The 25820-nt window shown below is 32.8% G+C and overlaps 4 protein-coding genes and 2 pseudogenes across 6 annotated transcripts; 4 read left to right on the forward strand and 2 right to left on the reverse strand.

Annotated features, from left to right (window-relative positions):
• Nucleotides 1-869: 869 nt before the first annotated feature.
• LOC106413309 lies at nt 870-3059 on the forward strand (annotated as a pseudogene).
• Nucleotides 3060-5640: 2581 nt separating this feature from the next.
• LOC106413310 (F-box/LRR-repeat protein 13-like) lies at nt 5641-8699 on the forward strand. Its single transcript, XM_013854108.3, has 3 exons — nt 5641-7380; nt 7822-7962; nt 8042-8699. The coding sequence occupies exons 1-3, from the start codon at nt 6436-6438 to the stop codon at nt 8363-8365; spliced, it is 1410 nt and encodes a 469-aa protein (XP_013709562.2). The 5' UTR covers nt 5641-6435; the 3' UTR covers nt 8366-8699.
• Nucleotides 8700-10720: 2021 nt separating this feature from the next.
• LOC106413312 lies at nt 10721-13196 on the forward strand (annotated as a pseudogene).
• Nucleotides 13197-14069: 873 nt separating this feature from the next.
• LOC106415623 (insulin-degrading enzyme-like 2) lies at nt 14070-20140 on the reverse strand. Of its 3 annotated transcripts, XM_048764755.1 has the most exons (25): nt 19885-20140; nt 19737-19812; nt 19559-19626; nt 19392-19483; nt 19253-19326; nt 19125-19168; nt 18941-18992; nt 18747-18869; nt 18542-18654; nt 18290-18452; nt 17911-18003; nt 17734-17819; nt 17573-17659; nt 17270-17373; nt 17016-17118; nt 16835-16930; nt 16559-16748; nt 16384-16445; nt 16192-16296; nt 15900-16101; nt 15486-15819; nt 15058-15109; nt 14895-14981; nt 14663-14785; nt 14070-14521 (listed from the first exon to the last, which is right to left on the reverse strand). In XM_048764755.1, the coding sequence occupies exons 1-25, from the start codon at nt 20041-20043 to the stop codon at nt 14276-14278; spliced, it is 2934 nt and encodes a 977-aa protein (XP_048620712.1). In that variant the 5' UTR covers nt 20044-20140; the 3' UTR covers nt 14070-14275. The 3 variants fall into 3 exon arrangements, with proteins under 3 accessions (XP_048620712.1, XP_048620713.1, XP_048620714.1); XM_048764756.1 differs by lacking the exons at nt 19392-19483; nt 19559-19626; nt 19737-19812; nt 19885-20140 and having other exon boundaries at nt 18941-19033; nt 19253-19329; XM_048764757.1 differs by lacking the exons at nt 18542-18654; nt 18747-18869; nt 18941-18992; ... (4 more) ...; nt 19737-19812; nt 19885-20140 and having other exon boundaries at nt 17911-18008.
• Nucleotides 20141-21182: 1042 nt separating this feature from the next.
• LOC106413857 (zinc finger AN1 and C2H2 domain-containing stress-associated protein 13) lies at nt 21183-22173 on the reverse strand. The gene is made up of 2 exons (XM_013854596.3): nt 21933-22173; nt 21183-21859 (listed from the first exon to the last, which is right to left on the reverse strand). Exons 1-2 carry the CDS (start codon nt 22029-22031, stop codon nt 21296-21298), a joined length of 663 nt encoding a protein of 220 aa, XP_013710050.2. The 5' UTR covers nt 22032-22173; the 3' UTR covers nt 21183-21295.
• A 1058-nt stretch (nt 22174-23231) lies between these two features.
• LOC106414248 lies at nt 23232-23864 on the forward strand. Its single transcript, XM_013854929.3, has one exon. It carries the CDS (start codon nt 23352-23354, stop codon nt 23742-23744), a length of 393 nt encoding a protein of 130 aa, XP_013710383.1. The 5' UTR covers nt 23232-23351; the 3' UTR covers nt 23745-23864.
• Nucleotides 23865-25820: the final 1956 nt, after the last annotated feature.

Genomic DNA, 25820 nt, shown 5'->3' on the forward strand with positions numbered 1-25820 from the left:
TTCCTTATGTCGAAAGATTTGATTTGATATTTGATTTTGGACCTTGATTACTTTGACTATATTACTAGATTGATAGCCAAAACTACTCAAAAAGATTTGATAGATTTTCATTTATTTCTTTGGGTTAAGATATATTAAATAACTTGTATAATTTTCATAAAAATAGATATAATTTTTTTATAATTATCAAAATATGAAACTAGACAGAATTTCTAAAATTTGTAGATATCAAAAGAAAACAAATGATATTACGATTAAATATTGATAATTTTTAAAAAATATTGTATATAATTTTGAAAATCTTAATTAGTAATAAAAAATGTTTTTTTTTTTATAATTATCAAAATATAAAACTAAACAGAATTTCTTAAATTTGTAGATATCGAAAGGAAACAAATGATATTACGATTTAATATTTATAATTTTAAAAAATATTGTTTAAATTTTGAAAATCTTGTTTAGTAAGAAAAATTGTATGATTGTAAAAGCATACCTAAATAATATTTCAAAATTTGTAAAATATTCTATATTTATATTCTTATATTATTTATTGACATATTTGAATTGATTTGATTCAATGATGACGTATGAATTATTACTATATTTTGAAAAGTTTGCAAAAAATAGAAATAAACATTAAATAAACATTAGTATATCATATCACATTTTTTTTAGTGAAAATGATCATAGAGATGATATGTGTTAAATCAACTTCACAGATAATGTCTAGAAAATTTTGGTGAGAAAATTTCATCATCTCAGAAATTAGAAACGTGTAGAGATCAAAATCCACCACAATCTCTATGGCCTCTATAGCAATCTTTAGAAGCCCTTATTCTCCTCTCCTTTTCTATTAGATGTTTACGTTCATGGATGCAGCCAGAGTGAAACCTGCTCGTTCCACCAACCCACCGAGCGAAGTTGATCGGCTAAGCAGTTTGCCAGATTGCTTGATATTCCAGATATTCTTAAATCTTCCGACCAAAGATGTGGTTCAAACTAGTGTGTTGTCCACCAGATGGACAACTCTCTGGAAAGACGTACCTGGTCTGGATTTGGACGCCGAGGATTTCTATATACGCGAAACATTTGTGAGTTTTGTCGATAACTTTCTTGAACGCAACCACGGTTTGTCCATACATCGGTTTAAGTTAAGGTACGATTATTTTTACTTTGAAGAGCCTGCTGGTCTTCTCAATCGCTGGGTCGACACTGCTGCTAGGCTTAAAGTTGAACATCTCGATGTTTCGGACAATTTTTCTGAATGGGATCCCATGATGATCATCCAACAATACTTTACACTTGTAGTAACTTGGTGTCCCTAAGGCTCGTGGGAATGGGCCTAATGAATCCCGAGCATGTTTCTTTACCTTCCCTCAAAACTTTGGTTTTAATCCTCATTGAGTTTACCAACAAATGGGCATTAGAGAATTTAATCTCAAAATGCCCAGTTATTGAAAACTTTTGTTTTGAGAGAAGCTACGATTATGGAATACCGATTTTACGTGTGCATTCTAAGTCTCTGTTGACCTTCATGCATGATGCGGGTTATCACGAGGATTATGATGAGGAAGATCGTTTTGTTGAAATTGATGCTCCCATGCTTAAGTATCTGATGATCAGTGATGGTCGAACTTCAAGTTTCATAATAAAGAGTCCACCTTCCGTTGTAGAAGCTGATATAGATACTGTGTTTAACTTGACTTCTGAAAGGAGACTAGGAATTGCAAATGAAGTACAAAAGAGAGAGATGGTTCGTGATTTTCTCGTAGGGATCTCTAAGGTCAAGGATATGAGCATCTCCTCAAGTGCTCTCGAGGTACCTATATATGTTTTAACTTCTAAGTCACTATCGGAGTATTAAATTTTCTTGATTTTCAATTTTAAACCAATTGTATATTTCACTCCGTTCGAAATGTAATGTTTTTGAATTTTCAGATATATTAAAAGCATCTTAAATTTTAACTATAAATATATTATTTTTTTATATTAACTATTTCTCATCATAACTTTTAATCAATCAAAATTCAACAAACATAATTATATTTCTTCGAAATCAATCGATGTAGTACTTCATTTATTAACACTAATGCCTTTTTTGTTGTTGTTTAGGTCATATATGATTACTCAAGATATGTACTACCGGTATTTCGTAACCTATATACCTTGCGTGCCAGATTCGACAGCTACATGTGGGAGATGTTGCCAGTCTTTCTTGAAGTCTGTCCGAATCTAAAAACTCTTGTCGTGGTGAGGATTATCTAACAAACTCATGAACTTGTGAGTAAATTATTCTTAAACTTGTGTCTCGATTGTATTGTACATGCAGGGAACTTCTGAAAATCCCAAGATGGTAGACCTTACTGTTATTGCCAGGCTTTGGAATCTGTTATCATCTCTAGAGTATGTTGACATAGAAAGGCCGTTGAAAGGGAAGGCATTGGAGATGACACTAGTGGGTTACTTACTCGAGAACCTCAAGAAAACTGTCATTAAGTTTGCATGATTCCCTAAAGAAAGGAGAATCTGTCCACAAGCTAACATTAAGCTTGGATGATGCCCCAAAGAAAGAAGAATCTGACATCTTCATAGAACTCCTTAACTTTCCGAGACTCTCTAGGTCATGCCAAATTATTGTACGATGATCCTCATAGTCATCACCAATGGACATATAAGTTTGTCTTTGATAACTATTTGTTGCTTCTTAGTTTATTATGACATTGGAGTGTTGAAGTTTGTATGATAATTATAGTATTTATCATATTTATGAGTCAAATAAGTATTTGATTTATCGTGGCTTAAGGCATATATGCTTTGGAATTTGTGAACATTGTTTTGTGTTTCCTTCTTTTGTCTTGCAGAGAGCTATATATAATTTGTTTGTATTAAACAAAACAATTGGTACCTATATATTGAAAAATTGTTTTAAAAATCACAAAAAGCATTTTTGGAAGAACACTTCCACCTCCAAAAAATCACGTTTGTACTAGTGGGAATAATATCTCATCAAGCTTCTGATTACGTTTCAATTCATTAAGAATAAAAAATGAAAAACAAGAAAAAAATAAGAAAAAAATAAGAAGAATCTTTTGTTTGAAACTCTCAAACGATTATGCGAGACTCTAAATTTAGGTGTCAAGTTATCTAAGAATGAAATTGGTCTTATGCTAGAACTTTAATATTATATATTGGTTTTAAAAAATTAGAGTTTTTCTCTAGGTTTTCTATATTTCATCGTTGTATTCATAAATTACGGTAATATTTTCTATTTAAGAAGCCGTAAAACTATTTTATAGGATAGTTTTTGATATTTTAATAGACAAATAATTATTTTAAATATTTATTGTTCTTGATTGAACTAAATTTATTAAAATAGAAAGCTGATCTTAAGTCAGTAATGCAATTTCCAAATTAGAATTGTCAAATTTCTTAGGTAAAAACAATTATGACTATCGAACTAGCCAGCTGATTATTTTAAGTAATTTTATATGGTAATTGAGATTTTTAACTCATTTTTTCAAAAATTAATATTAGATTCTACTAATTCATTAGTTGTATTAACATTCATAGTGTATCTGATAGTTCACATGTTTTATCATATAATGTTTTGAATTATCCAAATAGTATGATGAGTAGTAATGGATAGCATGATGCCATTGTTTCTTCTACCATGCCTGATGCCATTGTTTCTTCTACCATATGATAGTATTTGCTCAAATATAGTCTCATATATGACCAAAAAAATGTACACACTTACAAAACGGCTAGCATACACGAGTACCCGTCGGTAACGAAAATCGAGACTGAATCCACCACCACCTCACACAACAAAACCGGAACCGGACCTCAAGCGGGATACCACCAGACCACTTAACTAGAACATCTCTCACTCACACAGGAGAAATTACGCGACAAGTCGTTTCTTTCGTTCTCTCTCTCTAACGTGTTCTCTCGTTGTGGTTGTTGTTGGACTATTGCCTTATGTGCACCAAACTATATATAGAAAGTGACTGATTCGTGCGATACTACCAATTTCCCTTTTTTTGCTTTCTTTTCTTTTTATTTATTTATTAAAATAAAATAAATAGTAAATTCAAATATCAAATATACCCGTTGCCTCACACAATCCAATAACTACTAACTGTTGGAAAGATATAAATTTTTTTTTTGTTTTTAGTGGACCAAGATAATTTATTGTTTTTTATTTTATTTTTGAAACACTTCAATATGGAACAAAAATGTTCGTATATCTATATTATTAAACCTGAATTACATTTTGATATTGTTTGGAAACATCGATTGCAGTATAAAAAATAATTATTTGAAAACATAAAAAAACGGTATAAAAAAAGAAGTACATTGTCTTTTTAGTAATTTCATTAATATAATTACATTAATTATATTTTCATATATCATTCTGTTTAATAATTTTATTAATTATATTACCTTAACAATACATCACATCCTTAATTATATTACCATAATAATATTAGTGTAGATTTTTATTTATCAGTTAATCAACATTAAATTTGTGCAAATTATAAAATCAAAAATATAAAATAACTGGGTTTTGCATATAGTTAAACGTTCGGTTTAGTTTGTTTTACTAAAACTTTTTTTAATTTTAGTTTCAATCGGTGGAAAATTACGTAGCCAAAAACATAATTCAAAGACATGTTTTGTGAACAAAATAATAGCTTAAATCAAAATAATAAAAATGTATTACATTTATTGTCACTTAATTTCTCACTTCATATAATTATTTTACTAAATAAAAAATTCTTTTTATTTCACTTAATTTAGCCAAATACGTAGAAAGAATCATTTTTATTAGTTTATAAAATAAGTTAGGCATGAACATTGACTATCTATTTAGGTACGAGTTGTTTTTTTGGGTATCATTTTTTTTGTTTTGAAATAGGTCTACTTGAATATTATAAATTTATGTGTGAGTTTTGAATTGGGTTTTTTTTAATTCTGGATAAGTTCGGTTTTGATGTATAGAAACCTAAAAATATCTAAATAACAAATGTATCTGAAACGGGTTCAAATATTTATACCAAAAATAATTATATTACCCGATTGAATACAATTAGTTATATTATGATTCATCTAAAATATATAACACTAATATATAAAAATGTAATAACCAATACTCTTTAAGGTCCAACTCCATGTCCAGCTCCCAATCCTGCACAAAGAAGAAACATTAAGTTATTTCCAATATAAATGTATTTTAAAACATATTTTATAAACACCAATAATATAATAGAACCATTATAAATGTCGAATTAAAAAAAATAATTGATTTCGAATTTCAAAAATTAATTGATGTAGAATTAAAAATAATAATTAATGTTGAATTTCAAAATTAATTAATAGACATACACCAAATTAAGTATTTTCTTATTTTTTTAAAAAATATATCTCTAAATATAAAAAAATTGTATTAATAACTTGATATATTAATTATAGTCTCAAAATTATTAATTTACAAGATTTTAACATAAAAACAGTTATGTAGCGTGTTGACATAATTCGTACTAACGATATTGTATAGAATATAAGTCATGGAGTTGCTCTTAGAACGCTACTCAAAAAAAGTATATATCTCATATACATATATTAAGTAACACTTAATGATATATTAAGTAAAAAATAATATATTAACTAAAATTTAATAAAATATTAAGTACAAATTAATGATATATTATAAATATAGTGACTCATATGTATATCTCATATACACATATTAAGAAACAAATCAATGTTTTATTATAAATATGTATTACTTACAAAGTAAACAATTTTCTAAGAATCTCAGCTATAGTATTTTAAGAAATTTATTTTTTCTAAATAAATAATTCTTAAAATTGAAGATTTGATACCATTAAATAGTCAAGAATGCATACAAATCTAAAATTACTATTTTTATAAGGTCAAATCTCTCTCTCTCTCTCTCTCTAAATATATATATATATATATATATATATAAAAGATGTTTGTTCATAAAGTCATATTTTTATAAATAAATTCAAAATATTTCTAAACTTTAAACTAATATTAATTTAATAAAATTAATAATTTTCACTAGATATATCGTAAAGTAATGACTCTAAATGAATACAATTGTATAAAAAACAAGTACATTTATCTATAGAAAGAGAAGAAAAATCCGTTAAAATTTATTTTTTAGAAACGAAAAGTTTATTTTTAAAATAAAAGAGTATTATACTAGATTTTGAACCGCAAAGAATACAAAATTTCGCGGAAAAAAGAGATCATCCACTAGTATATATATGTGTATTTTGGTAAAGAAAATTTCATCATCTCAGAAATTAGAAACGTGTAGAGATAAAAATCCACCACAATCTATCTCCCCTCTATAGCCAATCTTTAAAAACCCTTACTTATTCTCCTCTCCTTTTTGATTTGATGTTTACGTTCATGGATGCAGCCAGAGTGAAACCTGCTCTTTCCACCAACCCACCTAGCGAAGTTGATCGGCTAAGCAGTTTGCCAGATTGCTTGATATTCCAGATATTCTTAAATCTTCCGACCAAAGATGTGGTTCAGACTAGTGCGTTGTCCACCAGATGGACAACTCTCTGGAAAGACGTACATGGTCTGGATTTGGACACCGAGGATTTCAATACACACGAAACATTCGTGAGTTTTGTCGATAACTTTCTTGAACGCAACCGTGGTTCGTACATACATCTGTTTAAGGTAACATACGATTCTTCTTATAAGCCTGATCTTGTCAATCGCTGGGTCGACACTGCTGGTAGGCTTAAAGTTGAACATCTCGACGTTTCGGACGATTTATCTGCTCAGGATATCATGATGAATCCAACAGTTTACACTTGTAGTAGCTTGGTGTCCCTAAGGCTCGTGGGAATGAGCTTACCTAGTCCCGAGCGTGTTTCATTACCTTCTCTCAAAGATATTGTTTTAATCGTCATTGAGTATACCAACCCATGGGCATTAGAGAAGTTAATCTCACAATGCCCAGTTCTTGAAAACGTTAGTATTGATAGAATTTACGGTGATGGAATGCCCATTTTACGTGTGCGTTCCCAGTCTCTATTGAGCTTCATGCATTATTGGGATAAGAATGATGATTATGAGAAAGATCGTATAGTTGAAATTGATGCTCCCATGCTTAAGTGTCTGAGGATCACTGATGGTGGAACTGCAAGCTTCATTATAAAGAATCAGCCTTCCCTTGTAGAAGCTGATATAGATACTGTGTTTAGTTTGACAACTGAAAGGTTGCTACAAGTTGCAAATGAAATACAAAAGAGAGATATGGTTCGTGATTTTCTTGTTGGGATCTCTAAGGTGAAAGATCTGACCATCGCCTCCTCTACTCTCGAGGTACCTATATTTCTTGATTTCCAACTTTAAACCAATTATATATTTCTCTCCGTTCAAAATGTATGTTTTTGGATTTTCACAATTATTAAAAACATCTTAAATTTTAACTTTAAATATTATTTTTTGTTATTAACTATTTCTCACAACTTTTAATCAATCAAAATTCAATAAACAAAATTATATTTCTTCTAAATTTACAATGTATTCTTATTAACTAACAAAAAATACACTGAAAGTTGTACAAAAAAATACTGGTAGTTGTACAAAAAAGTATATTTCTCAAAAAATAAGTATATTTCTCAAAAAAAAAATAAGTTTTTGAAACATTTTTTTTAAAACATGGATCAACTCGAGAGAATGCTAGTTAATTATTCTCCAACTATCGATGTAATATTTCATTTATTAACACTGATACCTTTTTTGTTGATGTTGTTCTTGTAGGTCATATATGATTACGCAAGATATGTACAACTACCGGTATTTCGTAACCTGTATACCTTGTGTGTCAGGTTCAACAGCTACATGTGGGAGATGTTGCCAGTCTTTCTTGAAGTCTGTCCAAATCTAAAAACTCTTGTCGTGGTGAGGATTATCTAACAAACTCATGAACATGTGAGTAAATTATTCTTAAACTTGTGTCTCGGTTGTATTGTACGTGCAGGGAACTAGTGAAAATTACCTCATGGTGGGAATTACTGTTATTGCGAGGCCTTGGAATCTGTTATCATCTCTAGAGCATGTTGACATAGAAAGGCCATTGAAAGGGGAGGCGTTGGAGATGGCACTAGTGGGTTACTTACTCGAGAACTCACCAAACCTCAAGAAACTATCATTAAGTTTGCATGATTCCCTAAAGAAAGGAAAATATGTCCACAAGCTAACATTAAGCTTGGATGATGCCCCAAAGAAAGAAGAATCTGACATCTTCATAGAACTCCTTAACTTTCCGAGACTCTCTTGCTCATGCCAAATTATTGTACGATGATCCTCATAGTCATCAGCAATAGACATATATGTTTGTCTTTGATAACTATTTGTTTCTTCTTAGTTTATTATGACATTGGAGTGTTGAAGTTGGTATGATAATTATAGTATTTATCATATTTATGAGTCAAATAAGTATTTGATTTATCGTGGCTTAAAGCATATATGCTTTGGAATTTGTGAAGATGGTTTTGTGCTTCCTTCTTTTGTCTTGCATGGCTATATATAATTTTTTTGTATTTAAACAAAACAATTGGGACCTTTTAAAAACCACAAAAGCATTTCTGGAAGCACATTTTTACCTCCAAAAATCACCTTTTTATTAGTGGGAATAATATCTCATCAAGCTTCTGATTACATTTCAATTCATTAAGAATAAGAAAATGAAAAAAAACAAGAAAAAAATAGGAAGAATCTTTTGTTTGAAAGACTCTAATGATTGCGCGAGACTCTAAAATTAGGTGTCAAGTTATCTAAGAATGGAAATGGTCTTATGCTTGAACTTTAATATTATATATTGGTTTTAAAAAACTAGGGTTTTGTCTAGGTTTTCTATTTTTTGTCATCGTATTCATAAATCACGGTAATTTTTTCTATTTAAGAAGCCGTTAAACTATTTTATAGGATAGTTTTTGATGCTTTAATAGGCAAATATTTATTTTAAGCTTTTATTGTTCTTGATTGAACTAAATTTATTAAAATACGAAGCTGATCTTAAGTCAGTATTGCAATTTTCAAACTAGAATTGCCAAATCTTTTAGGTAAAAAAATTATGACTATCAAATTAGTCATCTGATTATTTTTTATGTAATTTTATATGGTTTTTGAGATTTTTAACTCATTTTTTTCAAAATCTAATATTAAGTTATACTAATTCATTAATTGTATTGTTATACATAGTGTATATGATAGTTCACATTTTTTTATCATATAATGTTATAAAATATATATGAATAGTATGATGAGTAGTAATGGATAGCGTGATGCCATTGTTCGTAATCATGGACGATATTGTAGAGATAATGGATAGTGTGATGCCATTGTTCGTAATCGTGGACGATATTGTAGAGAATATAAGCCTTGGAGTTGCTCTTAGAAGCTACTCAAAAAAATATATATCTCATATACACATATTTAGTAAAACTTAATAATATACTAAGTAAAAATTAATGAAATATTAAGTTAAAATTAATGATATATTATAAATATAGTAATGTGACTCATATGTATATCTCATATACACATATTAAGAAAAAAATCATGTTTTATTATAAATATATAATTACTTACAAACTAAAGAATTTTCTAAGAATCTCAGCTATTGTATTTTAAGAAATTAATTATTCTAAATAATTATTTTCTTAAAATTTAAGATTTGTTACCATTAATTAGTCAAGAATGCATACAAATCTAAAATGACTATTTTTATAAGGTAAAATATCTCAATATATATATATATATATAATATTTTTATAAATAAATTTAAGACACCTCTAAATTTTAAACCCATATTAATTTAATAAAATTAATGATTTTCACTAGATATATCGTAAAGTATTGACTCTCAATTAATAAATTGTATGAAAATAGGTGCATTTATTTATAAAAGCAAAAGAAAAATCTTTTAAAAGTTATCTTTTAGAAACGAAAATTTATTTTTAAAAATGAAAAAGTATTGAACCGCAAAGAATACAAAATTTTGCGGGAAACAAAGATCACCCACTAGTATATATATATATGTGTACTAGGTATTTTCCTACACCATATGCAGCGTTAAAATTTTTTAAATAAAATTTTGTTAAAATTTAAGATTTTATTAATTGTATACCAATATTTTTATATAAATATTAATTTACTTGAACATAAAATTAAGATAAATAAATAATTTTATTTATTTAAAATTATATTTCGTAGAGGTCCTTCACTATGAAGATTGTATGCTTTCATTTTCACTCAACAATGAAATTTAAACGAAACCGATTCCAATATCTTTTTCCTTATGTCGAAAGATTTGATTTGATATTTGATTTTGGACCTTGATTACTTTGACTATATTACTAGATTGATAGCAAAACCTACTCAAAAAAGGTTAGATAGATTTTCATTTATTTCTTTGGGTTAAGATATATTAAATAACTTGTATAATTTTCATAAAAAAATAGATATAATTTTTTTTATAATTATTAAAATATGAAACTAGACAGAATTTCTAAAATTTGTAGATATCAAAAGAAAACAAATGATATTACGATTAAATATTGATAATTTTTAAAAAATATTGTATATAATTTTGAAAATCTTGATTAGTAATAAAAAATGTTTTTTTTTTATAATTATCAAAATATAAAACTAAACAGAATTTCTAAAATTTGTAGATATCAAAAGGAAACAAATGATATTACGATTTAATATTTATAATTTTAAAAAATATTGTTTAAATTTTGAAAATCTTGTTTAGTAAGAAAAATTGTATGATTGTAAAAGCATACTTAAATAATATTTCAAAATTTGTAAAATATTCTATATTTCTATTCTTATATTATTTATTGACATATTTGAATTGATTTGATTCAATGAAGACGTATAAATTATTACCATATTTTGAAAAATTTACAAAAAAATAGAAATGAACATTAAATGTAGTTGACCATGTCATTTTAGTATATCATATCACATTTTTTTTGTGAAAATGATTATAGAGATGATATGTGTTAAATCAACTTCACAAATAATGTCTAGAAAATTTTGGTGAGAAAATTTCATCATCTCAGAAATTAGAAACGTGTAGAGATCAAAATCCACCACAATCTCTCTGGCCTCTATAGCAATCTTTAGAAGCCCTTATTCTCCTCTCCTTTTCGATTCGATGTTTACGTTCATGGATGCAGCCAGAGTGAAACCTGCTCGTTCCACCAACCCACCGAGCGAAGTTGATCGGCTAAGCAGTTTGCCAGATTGCTTGATATTCCAGATATTCTTAAATCTTCCGACCAAAGATGTGGTTCAGACTAGTGCGTTGTCCACCAGATGGACAACTCTCTGGAAAGACGTACCTGGTCTGGATTTGGACGCCGAGGATTTCTATATACGCGAAACATTCGTGAGTTTTGTCGATAACTTTCTTGAACGCAACCACGGTTTGTCCATACATCGGTTTAAGTTAAGGTACGATTCTTTTTACTTTGAAGAGCCTTCTGGTCTTCTCAATCGCTGGGTCGACACTGCTGCTAGGCTTAAAGTTGAACATCTCGATGTTTCGGACAATTTTTCTGAATGGGATCCCATGATGAATCCAACAGTACTTTACACTTGTAGTAACTTGGTGTCCCTAAGGCTCGTGGGAATGGGCTTACCGAATCCCGAGCATGTTTCTTTACCTTCCCTCAAAACTTTGGTTTTAATCCTCATTGAGTTTACCAACAAATGGGCATTAGAGAATTTAATCTCAAAATGCCCAGTTCTTGAAAACTTTTGTTTTGAGAGAAGCTACGATGATGGAATACCGATTTTACGTGTGCATTCTAAGTCTCTGTTGACCTTCATGCATGATGCGGGTTATCACGAGGATTATGATGAGGAAGATCGTTTTGTTGAAATTGATGCTCCCATGCTTAAGTATCTGAGGATCAGTGATGATCGAACTTCAAGTTTCATAATAAAGAGTCCACCTTCCGTTGTAGAAGCTGATATAGATACTGTGTTTAACTTGACTTCTGAAAGGAGACTAGGAATTGCAAATGAAGTACAAAAGATGGTTCGTGATTTTCTCGTAGGGATCTCTAAGGTCAAGGATATGAGCATCTCCTCAAGTGCTCTCGAGGTACCTATATATGTTTTAACTTCTAAGTCACTATCGGAGTATTAAATTTTCTTGATTTTCAATTTTAAACCAATTGTATATTTTACTCCGTTCGAAATGTAATGTTTTTGAATTTTCAGATATATTAAAAGCATCTTAAATTTTAACTATAAATATATTATTTTATATTATTAATTATTTCTCATCATAACTTTTAATCAATCAAAATTCAATAAACATAATTATATTTCTTCGAAATCAATCGATGTAGTACTTCATTTATTAACACTAATGCCTTTTTTGTTGTTGTTTAGGTCATATATGATTACTCAAGATATGTACTACCGGTATTTCGTAACCTATATACCTTGCGTGCCAGATTCGACAGCTACATGTGGGAGATGTTGCCAGTCTTTCTTGAAGTCTGTCCGAATCTAAAAACTCTTGTCGTGGTGAGGATTATCTAACAAACTCATGAACTTGTGAGTAAATTATTCTTAAACTTGTGTCTCGATTGTATTGTACATGCAGGGAACTTCTGAAAATCCCAAGATGGTAGACCTTACTGTTATTGCCAGGCCTTGGAATCTGTTATCATCTCTAGAGTATGTTGACATAGAAAGGCCATTGAAAGGGGAGGCATTGGAGATGACACTAGTGGGTTACTTACTCGAGAACCTCAAGAAAACTGTCATTAAGTTTGCATGATTCGCTAAAGAAAGGAGAATCTGTCCACAAGCTAACATTAAGCTTGGATGATGCCCCAAAGAAAGAAGAATCTGACATCTTCATAGAACTCCTTAACTTTCCGAGACTCTCTAGGTCATGCCAAATTATTGTACGATGATCCTCATAGTCATCACCAATGGACATATAAGTTTGTCTTTGATAACTATTTGTTGCTTCTTAGTTTATTATGACATTGGAGTGTTGAAGTTTGTATGATAATTATAGTATTTATCATATTTATGAGTCAAATAAGTATTTGATTTATCGTGGCTAAAGGCATATATGCTTTGGAATTTGTGAACATGGTTTTGTGTTTCCTTCTTTTGTCTTGCAGAGAGCTATATATAATTTGTTTGTATTAAACAAAACAATGGGCACCTATATAATAAAAAAATTGTTTAAAAAAACACAAAAAACATTTTTGGAAGAACACTTCCACCTCCAAAAAATCACGTTTGTACTATTGGGAATAATATCTCATCAAGCTTCTGATTACGTTTCAATTCATTAAGAATAAAAAATGAAAAACAAGAAAAAAATAAGAAAAAAATAAGAAGAATCTTTTGTTTGAAAGACTCTCAAACGATTATGCGAAACTCTAAAATTAGGTGTCAAGTTATCTAAGAATGGAAATGGTCTTATGCTAGAACTTTAATATTATATATTGGTTTTCAAAAATTAGAGTTTTTCTCTAGGTTTTCTATATTTCATCGTTGTATTCATAAATTACGGTAATATTTTCTATTTAAGAAGCCGTAAAACTATTTTATAGGATAGTTTTTGATATTTTAATAGACAAATAATTATTTTAAATATTTATTGTTCTTGATTGAACTAAATTTATTAAAATAGGAAGCTGATCTTAAGTCAGTATTGCAATTTCCAAATTAGAATTGTCAAATTTCTTAGGTAAAAAAAAATTATGACTATCGAACTAGTCAGCTGATTATTTTTAAGTATTTTTATATGGTTATTGAGATTTTTAACTCATTTTTCAAAAATTAATGTTAGATTCTACTAATTCATTAGTTGTATTAACATTCATAGTGTATCTGATAGTTCACATGTTTTATCATATAATGTTTTAAAATATCCAAATAGTATGATGAGTAGTAATGGATAGCATGATGCCATTGTTTCTTCTACCATGCCTGATGCCATTGTTTCTTCTACCATATGATAGTATTTGCTCATATATAGTCCATATATGACCAAAAAAATGTACACACTTATCAATCATTGATACATATCATTCTTGTTTTTCAATGATACTAAATGATAACACAACTCTATGTTTTACATATGAATAAAGATTCACATAGACAATATGATCAATTTGGTATACTTGTGTTTGTTCATGAGGTATATCCTTGAGGAACCTCTTCACAGTTTCAGCTGGTTCCATCCTTTCAACGACCCGTAAAGAGGTTGAGACTTTCTGAAACCGACAATGTCTTCGATCTCTGTGAAGTGTGATGCAACTTCGTCTTTGTCAGACGCCATTTCCTTCACATGCTGGCTTCCGTAAACGCATATGCTTAGCGATTTCTTCTTTGGTGCGTCAACTTTTATGTATTCGCTGAAGAAATCTATCAGTTCTTCCTTCTTCAGCTCTCTTAGTGCCGCCACCTAAACCACAAAACATCACCCCCACGAAGCTAATGTTACTGGCTTGAGCTATGCTTCAAGTTTTTGAACTCTGTTCAGAGATAACTATGGAGAAAGCAAGAGCAAATGTTCTTTGACTGAAAGAGTGTGTTCATATGGTACCTCTTTATCTCTGCGGTTGAATTTGAATGTCCCGTTTTGAATCTCTTCCCAGTAAAAGTAAGATTCATCCGACAAGTTCTTGTGTTTCTCAAGCTTCATGTCTATCAAAGTTGTTACATTGCTCTATGTAGAAAGTCATGTCAGTTACAAATAGGCTTTAATGGTGAAGCTGGGGTTTCTCTTAAGCAAATTAAATATGATTCTATATAGTAATCTAGTTAGGCCATCTCACCTTGAATTCCTCATCACTTATCTTGTAAATCTTACTCTCAAGGTCCTTGAGTAGTGACTCCACCCTTGAATCTATATGTCCAGGACCCTATAAACAATAAAATCAAAAGAAAGTTAAGAAACTAAATGTCTGAGTGGAAGAGAGAGGCAAGAAAAGTTGGTACCTTAACTGAAGACTGGATAATGAACTGTACTCCATAGACACCAGCTTTGAGGCTGTGTTGGAGGAAGAAAGTGGTTATGCATCAAAAACATAATAACTCATGGATATTATCAGAGTTAAGGGCCCTTATTCAAAATAAAATGCTTGCATATTATTTAATAAAAATTATAAACAGCTTTTTTAAAAGAGAAAATCATAATTTTATTAGTATATACTGTTTATATATATCTAAATTATAACAATATAAAATTCATATAATATGTTTTTCTTATTTTTATAAACTAAAGTTTTCTTTCACTTTTTTTTTTTGGTTTCGTAATTAACTTTAATATTATTATACCAAAATATACACACACCCACATACAATAACATATTTTTTAAAAAGTCGAGCCCCTATGAAGTGGATTATTTAGAGAAATGGCTACATACCTCCGAGAAAGTGAAGTGATGTAACCAAGTTGCTCCACTGTTCTAAGCTGGTGGAAAGTGGCTTGCTTTGCAATGAGACTGAAAAGCTGAAGTTTGCTATTCATTGCAAATTCATCTTGATGAACCTGAATATAATGCACTAGAGCAGAGTTTTCATCACTGGGGTTTGATCCTTCTTGATGGTAGAAGTATCTCATTCCTTTTCCCAGCTCTACAACCCTACTTGTCAGGAACTGTGATGGAAATAACGGACGAGAAATAGGTTTTGGACCGCTAAAAAGAACATCTTCAATATACTTCACCATTGACTCAGCTTCATTCTTCTCAACGTTTCCTGAAAATAGACATACCATGATGTGTATACAAAAGGATAAGAGAACCAAAGTATCATACAATAGGATAAAGATTGTTTACCTGCTATGTAGCACTCAACAAAGGTTCTTGATAACAGCATTGGAACGTAACTCGCCAAGTCTTCAGCTTCTAGATGAGAAAGAGCATCTAGTTCCTCTGTCCAAGGCCAAGTGTTATCTTGTAAAACCAATGAGCAGTAACTCAATGCTTGTTGATATGGTTGTTGGAACTTGTAGTTTTGGTATGCCTTGGTCATCGTTTCCTATTACAAGAATATGGTTAAAATCATGCAATGAGGGAAGTGGTTGATAACTTAGAAAGAGTGACAAGGTCTACTATCAAGGTTACTTACCTTGACAACAGAAAACCTGTCAGGTTTAACTTCAAATTTTGCTATCTTTTGCATAACAGCTTCAAGCAAGATCCTCAGTTTATGATTAAAGCCAACAAGATAGAGCTGGAAATGAGAAACACTTTAGTCAAACATGAGATTCACTGAGCGAAGTACACAAGGAAACGTCAGAATCCTTGTACACAAGCTCACCTCAAAACCATTGTCTGAAATACTTAATCCATAGTCAAGACCAGCAGTCTGCGCATAGTAAGCTGAAACATATATAGGAGTAAAGATGACATAAAAAAAACTCTGTTACCATAGAGTTGTCTTGCCTAATGGCTAGAGGTAGTTCAAAGAGAAATTTCTATATATTACATCGTACCGTATTCATTTAAGTAGTCCACAAGCAACCAAACAAAAGTATTGGAAAGAACAGCAGCTTCAGGAGAAGTGGATGCAAGAGGGCAGTTGAAATCTATATTAACATATGCCTTTGGTTTGAAGAACTTTTTATCCGGTTTGTACCACAGTCTTGAGAATGATGTCTTTCTCAACAAAACAGGAAAGATTTCCTGTTCCAGAACTTAGTTAAGCATCATGAGATAAAGTGCTTTGTAAGACATTTTTTTAATTTGTAACTAGAGTGATGGAACTGAACCTTATCTTTAACATCCTTTAATGAAAAATCTGTAGGAATGAAGACATTAGGTGTTGGTAGAATCAAATTTACATCAGGTGCAGACTTCACCCACTCCTGTAATTGTTAAGCACATATCTAAATCAAAGAGAATACAAATTTGAACACACAAAAGGAAACTAAAAGTATATCAAAAGCCAACCTGAATAGTAAGTTCGGTTATATTCTCAAAAGAATAAGCAGTGTTGTACCATGGCTCAACCTTGTCGGTTTGTCCTTCAAAATTATTTGATTTCCAAAAGATTCTACAAACATAATGGCAGTGAGCTTAGGTTATCAATACTTGAACTTCACGTAAATTCTAAGATCACATTAAGGCCTATGGGCTGCTTAAAGTATACAGCACTAGGGTCATTGTTTGCTTGTGTAAGATGCATTCCAACAACAGAGACTTACCTGACATTTGTAGGAGAAAGCTCGTTCAGAATCTTTTGCACAATAGCTGGATTAAATTTTGAAGGTAGGGATGATCCAACGAGCCAATGCTTGGTTGGGTATTTCTGAAGCATAATTGCAAAAGAACACATTAGAATTTTCTTTAAAAGAATGTGAAATGTTCAGTACTAAGATCAACTTTATACAACATAGTAATGGTTAATAAGATTGTAACAGAGTCAAGCATCTATTCTTTTTTTTGTCACACATGTGATACCAAGAGTATGAGAAATCACTGAACAACTAAAAAAAAAAGACTATTACCGTCATGTTTGATGAAATATCCACAACATAAGAGATTGGATCTATTTTGGCTTGATAATGAAACTCTGCTTCAGAGATAGCTGAGAGCTTCAACCACAATCAAATAAAAAAAATGTATCAAGCTCTTTAATGACACTAAGTAAGATTAATAATAACAATACCTCATCAAAAATCCACTGGGAAACACCAGACTGTTGTAAAAGCTTAATGTGTCTGAACAACAACCCTATAATATCTTGCATATGCTCTGTAAGCCAAACAAGACACAATATAAAAACCAGATCCAGATAATATCAAGTACACTGGTCGCATCTATTCAACTTAAGGAAGTTTGCTACCATGGCCAGCATCAGTAAGATTAACTGAAACATCGAAGAAAGAATACTCCATAGTCCAGTCTGCTTCACCAGCATAAAGACTCGTTGCCCAACCTGTGCTAGTATTAGGAAAATATTAAGCATGTTGGAGTGAGTACTACAGTACGTGTTTGCACAGCTATATTAAGCAAATCTACTAGATTATATGACTAGTACAGCGGAAACAATTAATATTTAAGATTTATCCTGGCTATTAACAGCAACAGTTTGTCCTAAAACATTTTGAGAATCAGAAATAGAGAGCTGAAGAATAGAACTGTTTATAATTTGTTACCCCCTTTCAGATAGAATCTGTGCTTTAAACATTCATTAGTTTGGCTCCAAAGAGAACCGAACCTACCAAAGTGTTTTAACGCATGAAACAAACTTCCTTCGGCTTCATGACCAATTAGATGACCAAGGTACATGCATGGTGCTTCTTCATAATGATGGATGCTAGGTGTTACAGGCCATGAAACAGTAAGCTTGTGACCCTGCTTTATAGGTACAGCCTTCACAAGAACCTATAACAACACAATGAAAAAAAAAACACTTAAAGAAACATTATCGTAGCTGAAGCAAATGTTAAAAACTGAAATACAGAACACAAAACCTGCAAATGGTCCTGAGTACACGGCTGCCCAGGAAACCTAGGAACACTCTTGTTGGTGTTCCGGATTTCCTGGAACATCCCTTCCACTAGACATTGAGTTTTGTCAAGGCTTTCTGAATACATCAAGAGAAAGGATATGTATTGTTATCTAGAAACAAAAGAAACTGAGTGAAACTTGAATTTTGGGTTTAGATTCAACACCTACCTTTGCCATAAACAACCAGATGCATGATATTGGCAGAGTAGTGCTTATCATAGAATTTAATAAGTTCACTCCTTGTATCTATTCCTTTTGCTTGGGGTTGTACATGAAGAGTGTCCATGTTCCCTAAGAAAACATATCAACTTTCTTAGAACGCCAGTTAACACACAGATTAAAACAATAGGTAGAATATGAACCTGTGCTAAATTTGTGATATGGATGGTCTTCTCTGCTTAGATGCTTCAGTAACTGTGTGAACCAATAAGAAAGACAAAACACTCTCAATTTATCTGCTAGACATAAGTATCAACAGACTTGTGAGTTGTCAAACATGCAGAGGTTTTAAGACATATAAGTACAACAAGCTAGAGGGGAAGATACCTGACGCATTCGCCAGGAGTCAGACAACAAGTTTTTCTGATTCTCTGGATGAGAAGAGTACTCGTTACAACTTTATTACTAAAACAAACTGCAACATGAAAGGTATTCAAGAAAGACAAGAAGGTAACCAGAGTCAACAGCCTTGATCTCCCTCATGGTGGCATCAGCTGACATTAGTGGTTTAATAAAGAACTGTGCAAACCTGACGAATGTGTTAAAGATTAGTACACAAAACAGAAAAATATTTTAAAAAAATTTAAGTCTTACCTGTCCAAAGCCTCATCAAAAGAGTCTGTGTTGATATCAAAATGGTAGTTTGTGTCTTCAGTGGATGTATAAGCATTTGTACTCCCTCCATGCTAATAAAACAAAGAAGATCAAATAATGATTCAAGTTTGTATATAAGAGCTGGAGAATAACAAATATTATATTACCTCAGTGATGTACTTGGAGTAACTATCTTCCTCTGGGTACTTTTCACTTGCATAAAACAGCATATGCTCTTGACAATATCCCCCAAAAATAAAATAAAATAAAATCAGATACTAAAGTGCTCATAACTGTGTACATAGACAGAACTGAGTGACTGAATCTTGAAATGAAGAAACGTACCAAGAAAATGAGCAAGCCCATCTAATCCTTCTGGATCCGAGAATGATCCAACGCTAACGTTCATTGAAGCAGCACACTAAGAGCAAAGATGAATCAGTTCAGCTTTCTTGTATGAGCATTAAAACAAGAACAGAGAATTAATCTTTACCTTGTCAGTCTCTGGATCGCTGATTAACAAGACTTGAAGAGAGTTCTTGAGAACAATCCTCCGATACTCTCTCTTGTCCGTACGCGGCTTCAAAATCTCGCCACCTTTATCCATCGGTACCGCCGCCGCCACCTCCGTGTTCTCCTTTCCAACTGCCATTGAGATTGAAGAGTCTACGCTGAGTCTTCGCTCTGGTTAAGTTCAACGTCTTTCTTTTATATATTTTCTAACCTTATTAATAGGACAAGGAAGCTGAGAAGAAGTTGTCTAGTGTTTACAGTCTACGTCTGAATAAATATAAACGGTCAATCTCTTATCACGTCATGAAGATCCAACGGTGATTAGTTGTGATAGTTTTAAGTCTTCGTGTTGGGTCTCCGCTTGTATATGTCCAAATCCCATGTCTTATTTTAGTTTTACGTGTGACAATAAAAAGACAAGGAAGACGAGAAGAGATGGTCCAGTGTTTATAGTCTCCACGCCTTTCAGAGGAGCCGTTAGTCACACATACATTTAGCATTGATCTTCCATAGTATTAGTGTGTATCGCGTCCGTAGTCGGGTGTTCAAGGCGTTCCGTGGATCCGCAAAAGACCCGAATTCGAATCCGCACCACACCAGATTTTCACAGCACGTGGCCACCGGGCTTTCACATTCTCTCCAGAGAATTGGTTTACCATTTTCTTTTTTTTTAGTGTCTAAAGAAAACTATAGTCGTCTTTTTTCAACAAAACATGAAAGATACTATGTATAAGCTTTAATTGTGTGATGCAAGGTAACTGCTGCATACATTAAACTCCAAAAGATATTTATAAATTTGGCGGATTGGTCCATGGTTCTAAATGGTTGACCCGCATCAAAAATGTTCAATCTGCATTCGTCCCGCATCAAAGATATCTTGAACCGCACCCGCCCTGTGGCGGGTAAGCGGGCGAAACCTGTGGTTTTTGAATCAAATTCCCAGCCCTAGTTTAACGACCAAGTATACAACGATTTAACGGCCTAACTATAGCTCCTGTTGTGTGCATGTAAGTACAAAACATATGCAACAATATTGTTTCAAGATGACCTGATTTTTACATGCCATGAAACAATAAAATCTTGTCCCTTGCGTGACAAAAGCATCCTTCCCAAGACCCTAAACACCAAAGAAAAACACCACCATTTCTAGCTAAAAAAGTAACACTACCATCACGAGACAAGATTCTTGCTCCTACTCTTTAGCACGGACTCTACACAGTCATATTCTTAAATCTATGAAGCAACTTTCACCAGGTTGTTAATTAGTCAGTCCCAAGCTAGTAAAAAAAATTGTAACAAAAAAATTAATCAATCATACATAACAAAAAATTAACCAATCATACATTTACAACAATATGTAACCACTTCACTTCTTCCATGCTTATAAAAATCTAAGCTTTAGAAGTACCATGATGATCCTTATCGATATGCTTCAATAAATCCACCGGATCACGAAACCCTCTGCTGCATTTCGGACAAACATCAACCGTAACTGTACCATTCTTCTCCGGCATTTTCTCTGAATTGCCATAAGCAAACTGTAACTTCTGGCTAAGATCGGTACCGAGTCTGCTGATGCTAGCTTCCGCCGAAGCTAAAAGACTAGACCATCTCGATTCAGGTTTCTTGGGTCCAGCACAACCATGGTCTGGTCCAAACCGATGTTTCAAGCAATGCTCAACACTACAATCTCGGCACTTTATCGTGTTGGAGAACGTTAGCAACTCTCTGCACCTTGGAACAGGACATTTCTTCTTCTTCTTCTCGACAGTTTTCTCGTAGCTCGATGGATCACAGTCTGTGTTCACATGTTTCTCCCAAGTGATGTTTGGATCTTCGTCAGGGTTTAACCGAACTCCTTTACCACATAACGGACATATAACGACCGTTACATCTCCTCTGTTTCCTTTCGGACAATTGTGGTTATTGTAGCTACGATGATCCAAACAAAACACCTGCAAGACAACAAGAGATCATCTCCATATGTTGTTGATTGAGACATAGAACAAATGAATCTGAATTGGAAACCTGAGTGCAGCGATCGCATGTGAATGGTAAGAAATCGATCTGCTTGCAATCATCTACGGAGCAGTGTCTCCCCAGATCTGGAAACTCCGGAGTTCCCATTGAAACCGATGATGTTTCGAAATATATAATACAGAACAAGAGAGTTTCCCGGGAAAAGAAAATCCCAGATTCCGAGAATTCAGATGAAGAGAAAACTCGCAGGAAGAATCGTGAAGAAATGTCAACGTTTACTTCTTTTCTTCTATTTAAAGTCAACTCTTTTTCCTAACTGGGCTTTAAGGCTTTAATTCGAAATTGGGCTTTTAAGGGTTTATAAGTTTTCAGTATTGGGCTCTTAGCCTCGCGTGACTTTGGTAATGTGCCCAATCCTTTTTTTTTAGTTAGTTCACCAGATAATTTTTCTTTGTATATATCAATTTCTCGATTTTCTTATGATAAATTGATTTTTTTACCGAATAACATTATTGAGCTGACACATTGACATATTTATAAGAAGAAAAAGTTATGAGAAGAGGCAGAGATAAAAACAAGATGAAATAACCCCACCCATTGATATCTCACCCTGCCAAAACTTTACAGTCATATAAAGACAAAGGCTAAATCTAAAGTTACTAGTGAGTTCATATGTATGTGTTCACGGTGATTACATTTTTTTGTACGAATAAATAAAATTGTTTTTAAGTTTGAGTCAATGGGAAGCACGATAGAAAGACAAGAAGCAGACGAGAAGTGGCAGAGAGGGTAATTAAAGTTTGATGGGGACAACAAAACATTTTACCTCTTGGTTTTAACCAAATGCATGTGGTTTTCGGTTTCTACAGACACTGAGGACAAATTGGGAATTGGGATAATTAATTTTTACCATATAGTTTTGTTTTTTTTTTCGTAAACTTTTAATTAACTAGTTTATATAATTTGATTATTTTGAAATGAGTCAAGTGACGTGAATATCATTTAGATCCATTGCATGTGAATCAATTGAGTACATATTGAAATCATAGATATGAAAGAAAAAAGATTAATCATAATTACAATTAAAACCATTTAGCCTTTATTAACCAGCGTAGCTGGCCCAGATGGTCTTGAAGGGAAATAAAAAACCCCAATACGGAACACGCGGGTTTGATGCGTTGGCCAGGCAATTGGGGTATCTAATTTCCCATAGTACCAAATGGTCTGGCTCGCGCCGAGGGGTTGGCCTCTGGGGGTGGAAGTCCCTCCCGGTTAAACAAAAAAAAAAAAAAAAAAAAAAAAAAACCATTTAGCCTTTATTGTATTTTTATTTTATTATACAGTATTTATATAGTTATTAAATAACAACACTCTCCAGTCTCCACTTCTAAGTCTTGAACCCTTGCCTCCCACAAGCTCACCTGAAACTCTATCTCTCTCTTCTCTCTAGTTCTCTCACTCACTCTCATGTTCGGAGTCACAGCAAGACTCGATGACCAAATCGGCACCACAACCACGCCAACCACCATATACGTGGACCCACCTCCACAAGACCAGCCGAGTCACAACTCGGACCACCGTTCAATAGAAACACTCGTCATCGTCTTAGCCGTCATCACCATATTATCAGTCTTAGCCGGCATCTTCGCTAGACTCTGCGGCGGCCGCCATTTATCTGACGGAGGAGACCATGACATCGAAGGTTGGGTTGAGAGAAAGTGCCGTAGCTGCATAGATGCTGGAGTCCCCACCGCCGCCTCCCCTCCTCCTTCTACACCGCCACCGCCACCTCCAGCGACGGCAGCAACAGTGGAGGAGCCGAGTAAGCCAGCAGCCACCGAAGAACAAAACAAGAAGTGAAGTAGAAAAGGGTAAAACTACATAAGCTTTCACCATTGTGTAATCGCATTAATATGAAGACATCTTTTTTTTTTGATATGTACCTTATTCTATGAACATTGATTTCGCAATTTCCTCGGATGTTTTGTGATAATTATTAGAAAAAACAAAAAGCAAAAGTTCTTGTCAACTTTTGCCTTTAATTCCGTTTGAGATTTGAGACCAACGGCATTAAAAAAAGAAAAAAAAAAAAGACAAGAATCTATATTTTGTTATAAAAAGAACTGGAATTTTATTATATCGCAGGAATTTGAATAAGGGCAAAATATTATACCCGTAGAAATAATAACACTGATATAGAGAGAGAGAGTGTTTCTTATTAAAGAGAAGAGAAGAGTTTTCGGTGTATATTATAAACGATCGAATCGATCGTTTATATAGAAGTTAAAAAGTAGGATTTCACTGTGCAAATAGTGCAGCGGGCCCCACATCTTTATATTTTCAACAATTGCGGTGGCTGCTCCTTTTTTTCTTTGACTTTCGTAACACTCCCCCTTGGGGGCCGGTGTCACTATCCGCTCTCGCTTAACGTCTTTGTTGCCTCGTTAAAAACTTTTCCAGGAAAACCCAATGGGAAAAACCATAGTAAGGTAAAAAGAGTACAACTACGTAAGCTCCCCCTCGAATGAACAGTCATAGATCCTTCTGATGGCGCATCCCAATGTTATGGATGTGTTTTCTGAATACCGAGGTAGGGAGTGATTTTGTGAAGAGGTCGGCTGCATTGTCGCATGATCGAACATATCTTACTTCAATCTCTTTATTCTTCTCTAGCTCTTGAGTGTATGAGAAGAACTTCGGAGGTATATGTTTGGTTCTATCGCTTTTGATATATCCTTCCTTCGTTTGAGCAGCACATACCGCGTTATCTTCATATAGAATAGTTGGCTCCGTATTTTCGTCAATCCCACTGCTTGAACAGATGTGTCGGCTTATTGATCTTAGCCATACACATTCTCTACTTGCTTCATGGAGTGCAATGATCTCAGCGTGATTTGAAGAAGTAGCAACAAGTGTCTGCTTCTGAGAACGCCAAGATATGGCGGTGCCTCCAATTGTAAAAACATATCCTGTCTGGGATCGAGCTTTGTGTGGATCTGACAAATAACCTGCATCTGCAAAACCAATCATTTGACCTTTTGAACTTTTAGGATAAAACAAGCCTAAATCAGTTGTTCCTTGAAGGTAACGAAAGACATGTTTAATTCCATTCCAATGTCTTCGCGTAGGAGACGAACTGAATCTCGCTAAAAGATTAATGGCAAAAGATATGTCAGGTCGAGTACAATTTGCAAGATACATAAGAGCTCCAATTGCACTTAAGTATGGAGTTTCAGGACCAAGTATTTCTTCATTTTCCTCAGATGGTCGAAACGGATCATTTTCAACATTAAGTGATCTAACGACCATCGGGGTGCTAAGAGGAGTTGCTTTATCCATGTTAAAGCGTTTCAATACTCGTTTGGTATATGTAGACTGGTGTACAAATATACCCTTTCGAGAATGCTCAATTTGTAATCCTAGACAATATTTTGTCTGGCCGAGATCTTTCATCTCAAATTCTCCTTTCAGATAGTTTGATGCCTTTTGGATTTCGTTTTGAGTTCCAATAATATTAAGATCATCAACGTACACCGCGATTATCACAAATCCGGATGTTGTTTTCTTTATGAAAACACAAGGGCATATAGGATCATTCGTGTATCCTTCTTTTGTTAAGTGTTCGCTGAGACGATTATACCACATTCGTCCAGATTGTTTTAACCCATATAATGATCTTTGCAATTTTATTGCACATAACTCTTTAGGTTTGGAACTTAACGTTTCTGGCATTTTAAATCCATCTGGGATTCTCATATAGATATCAGTATCTAATGATCCATATAAATATGCCGTAACGACATCCATGAGACGCATTTCTAAATTTTCATTGGCCGCTAGGCTCATCAGGAATCTAAATGTGATTGCGTCCATGACAGGAGAATAAGTTTCCTCATAATCAATTCCTGGCCTTTGAGAGAAACCTTGGGCTACGAG

Source organism: Brassica napus, chromosome C8 (genome assembly GCF_020379485.1).
Source record: "Brassica napus cultivar Da-Ae chromosome C8, Da-Ae, whole genome shotgun sequence".
Lineage (NCBI taxonomy): Eukaryota > Viridiplantae > Streptophyta > Magnoliopsida > Brassicales > Brassicaceae > Brassica > Brassica napus.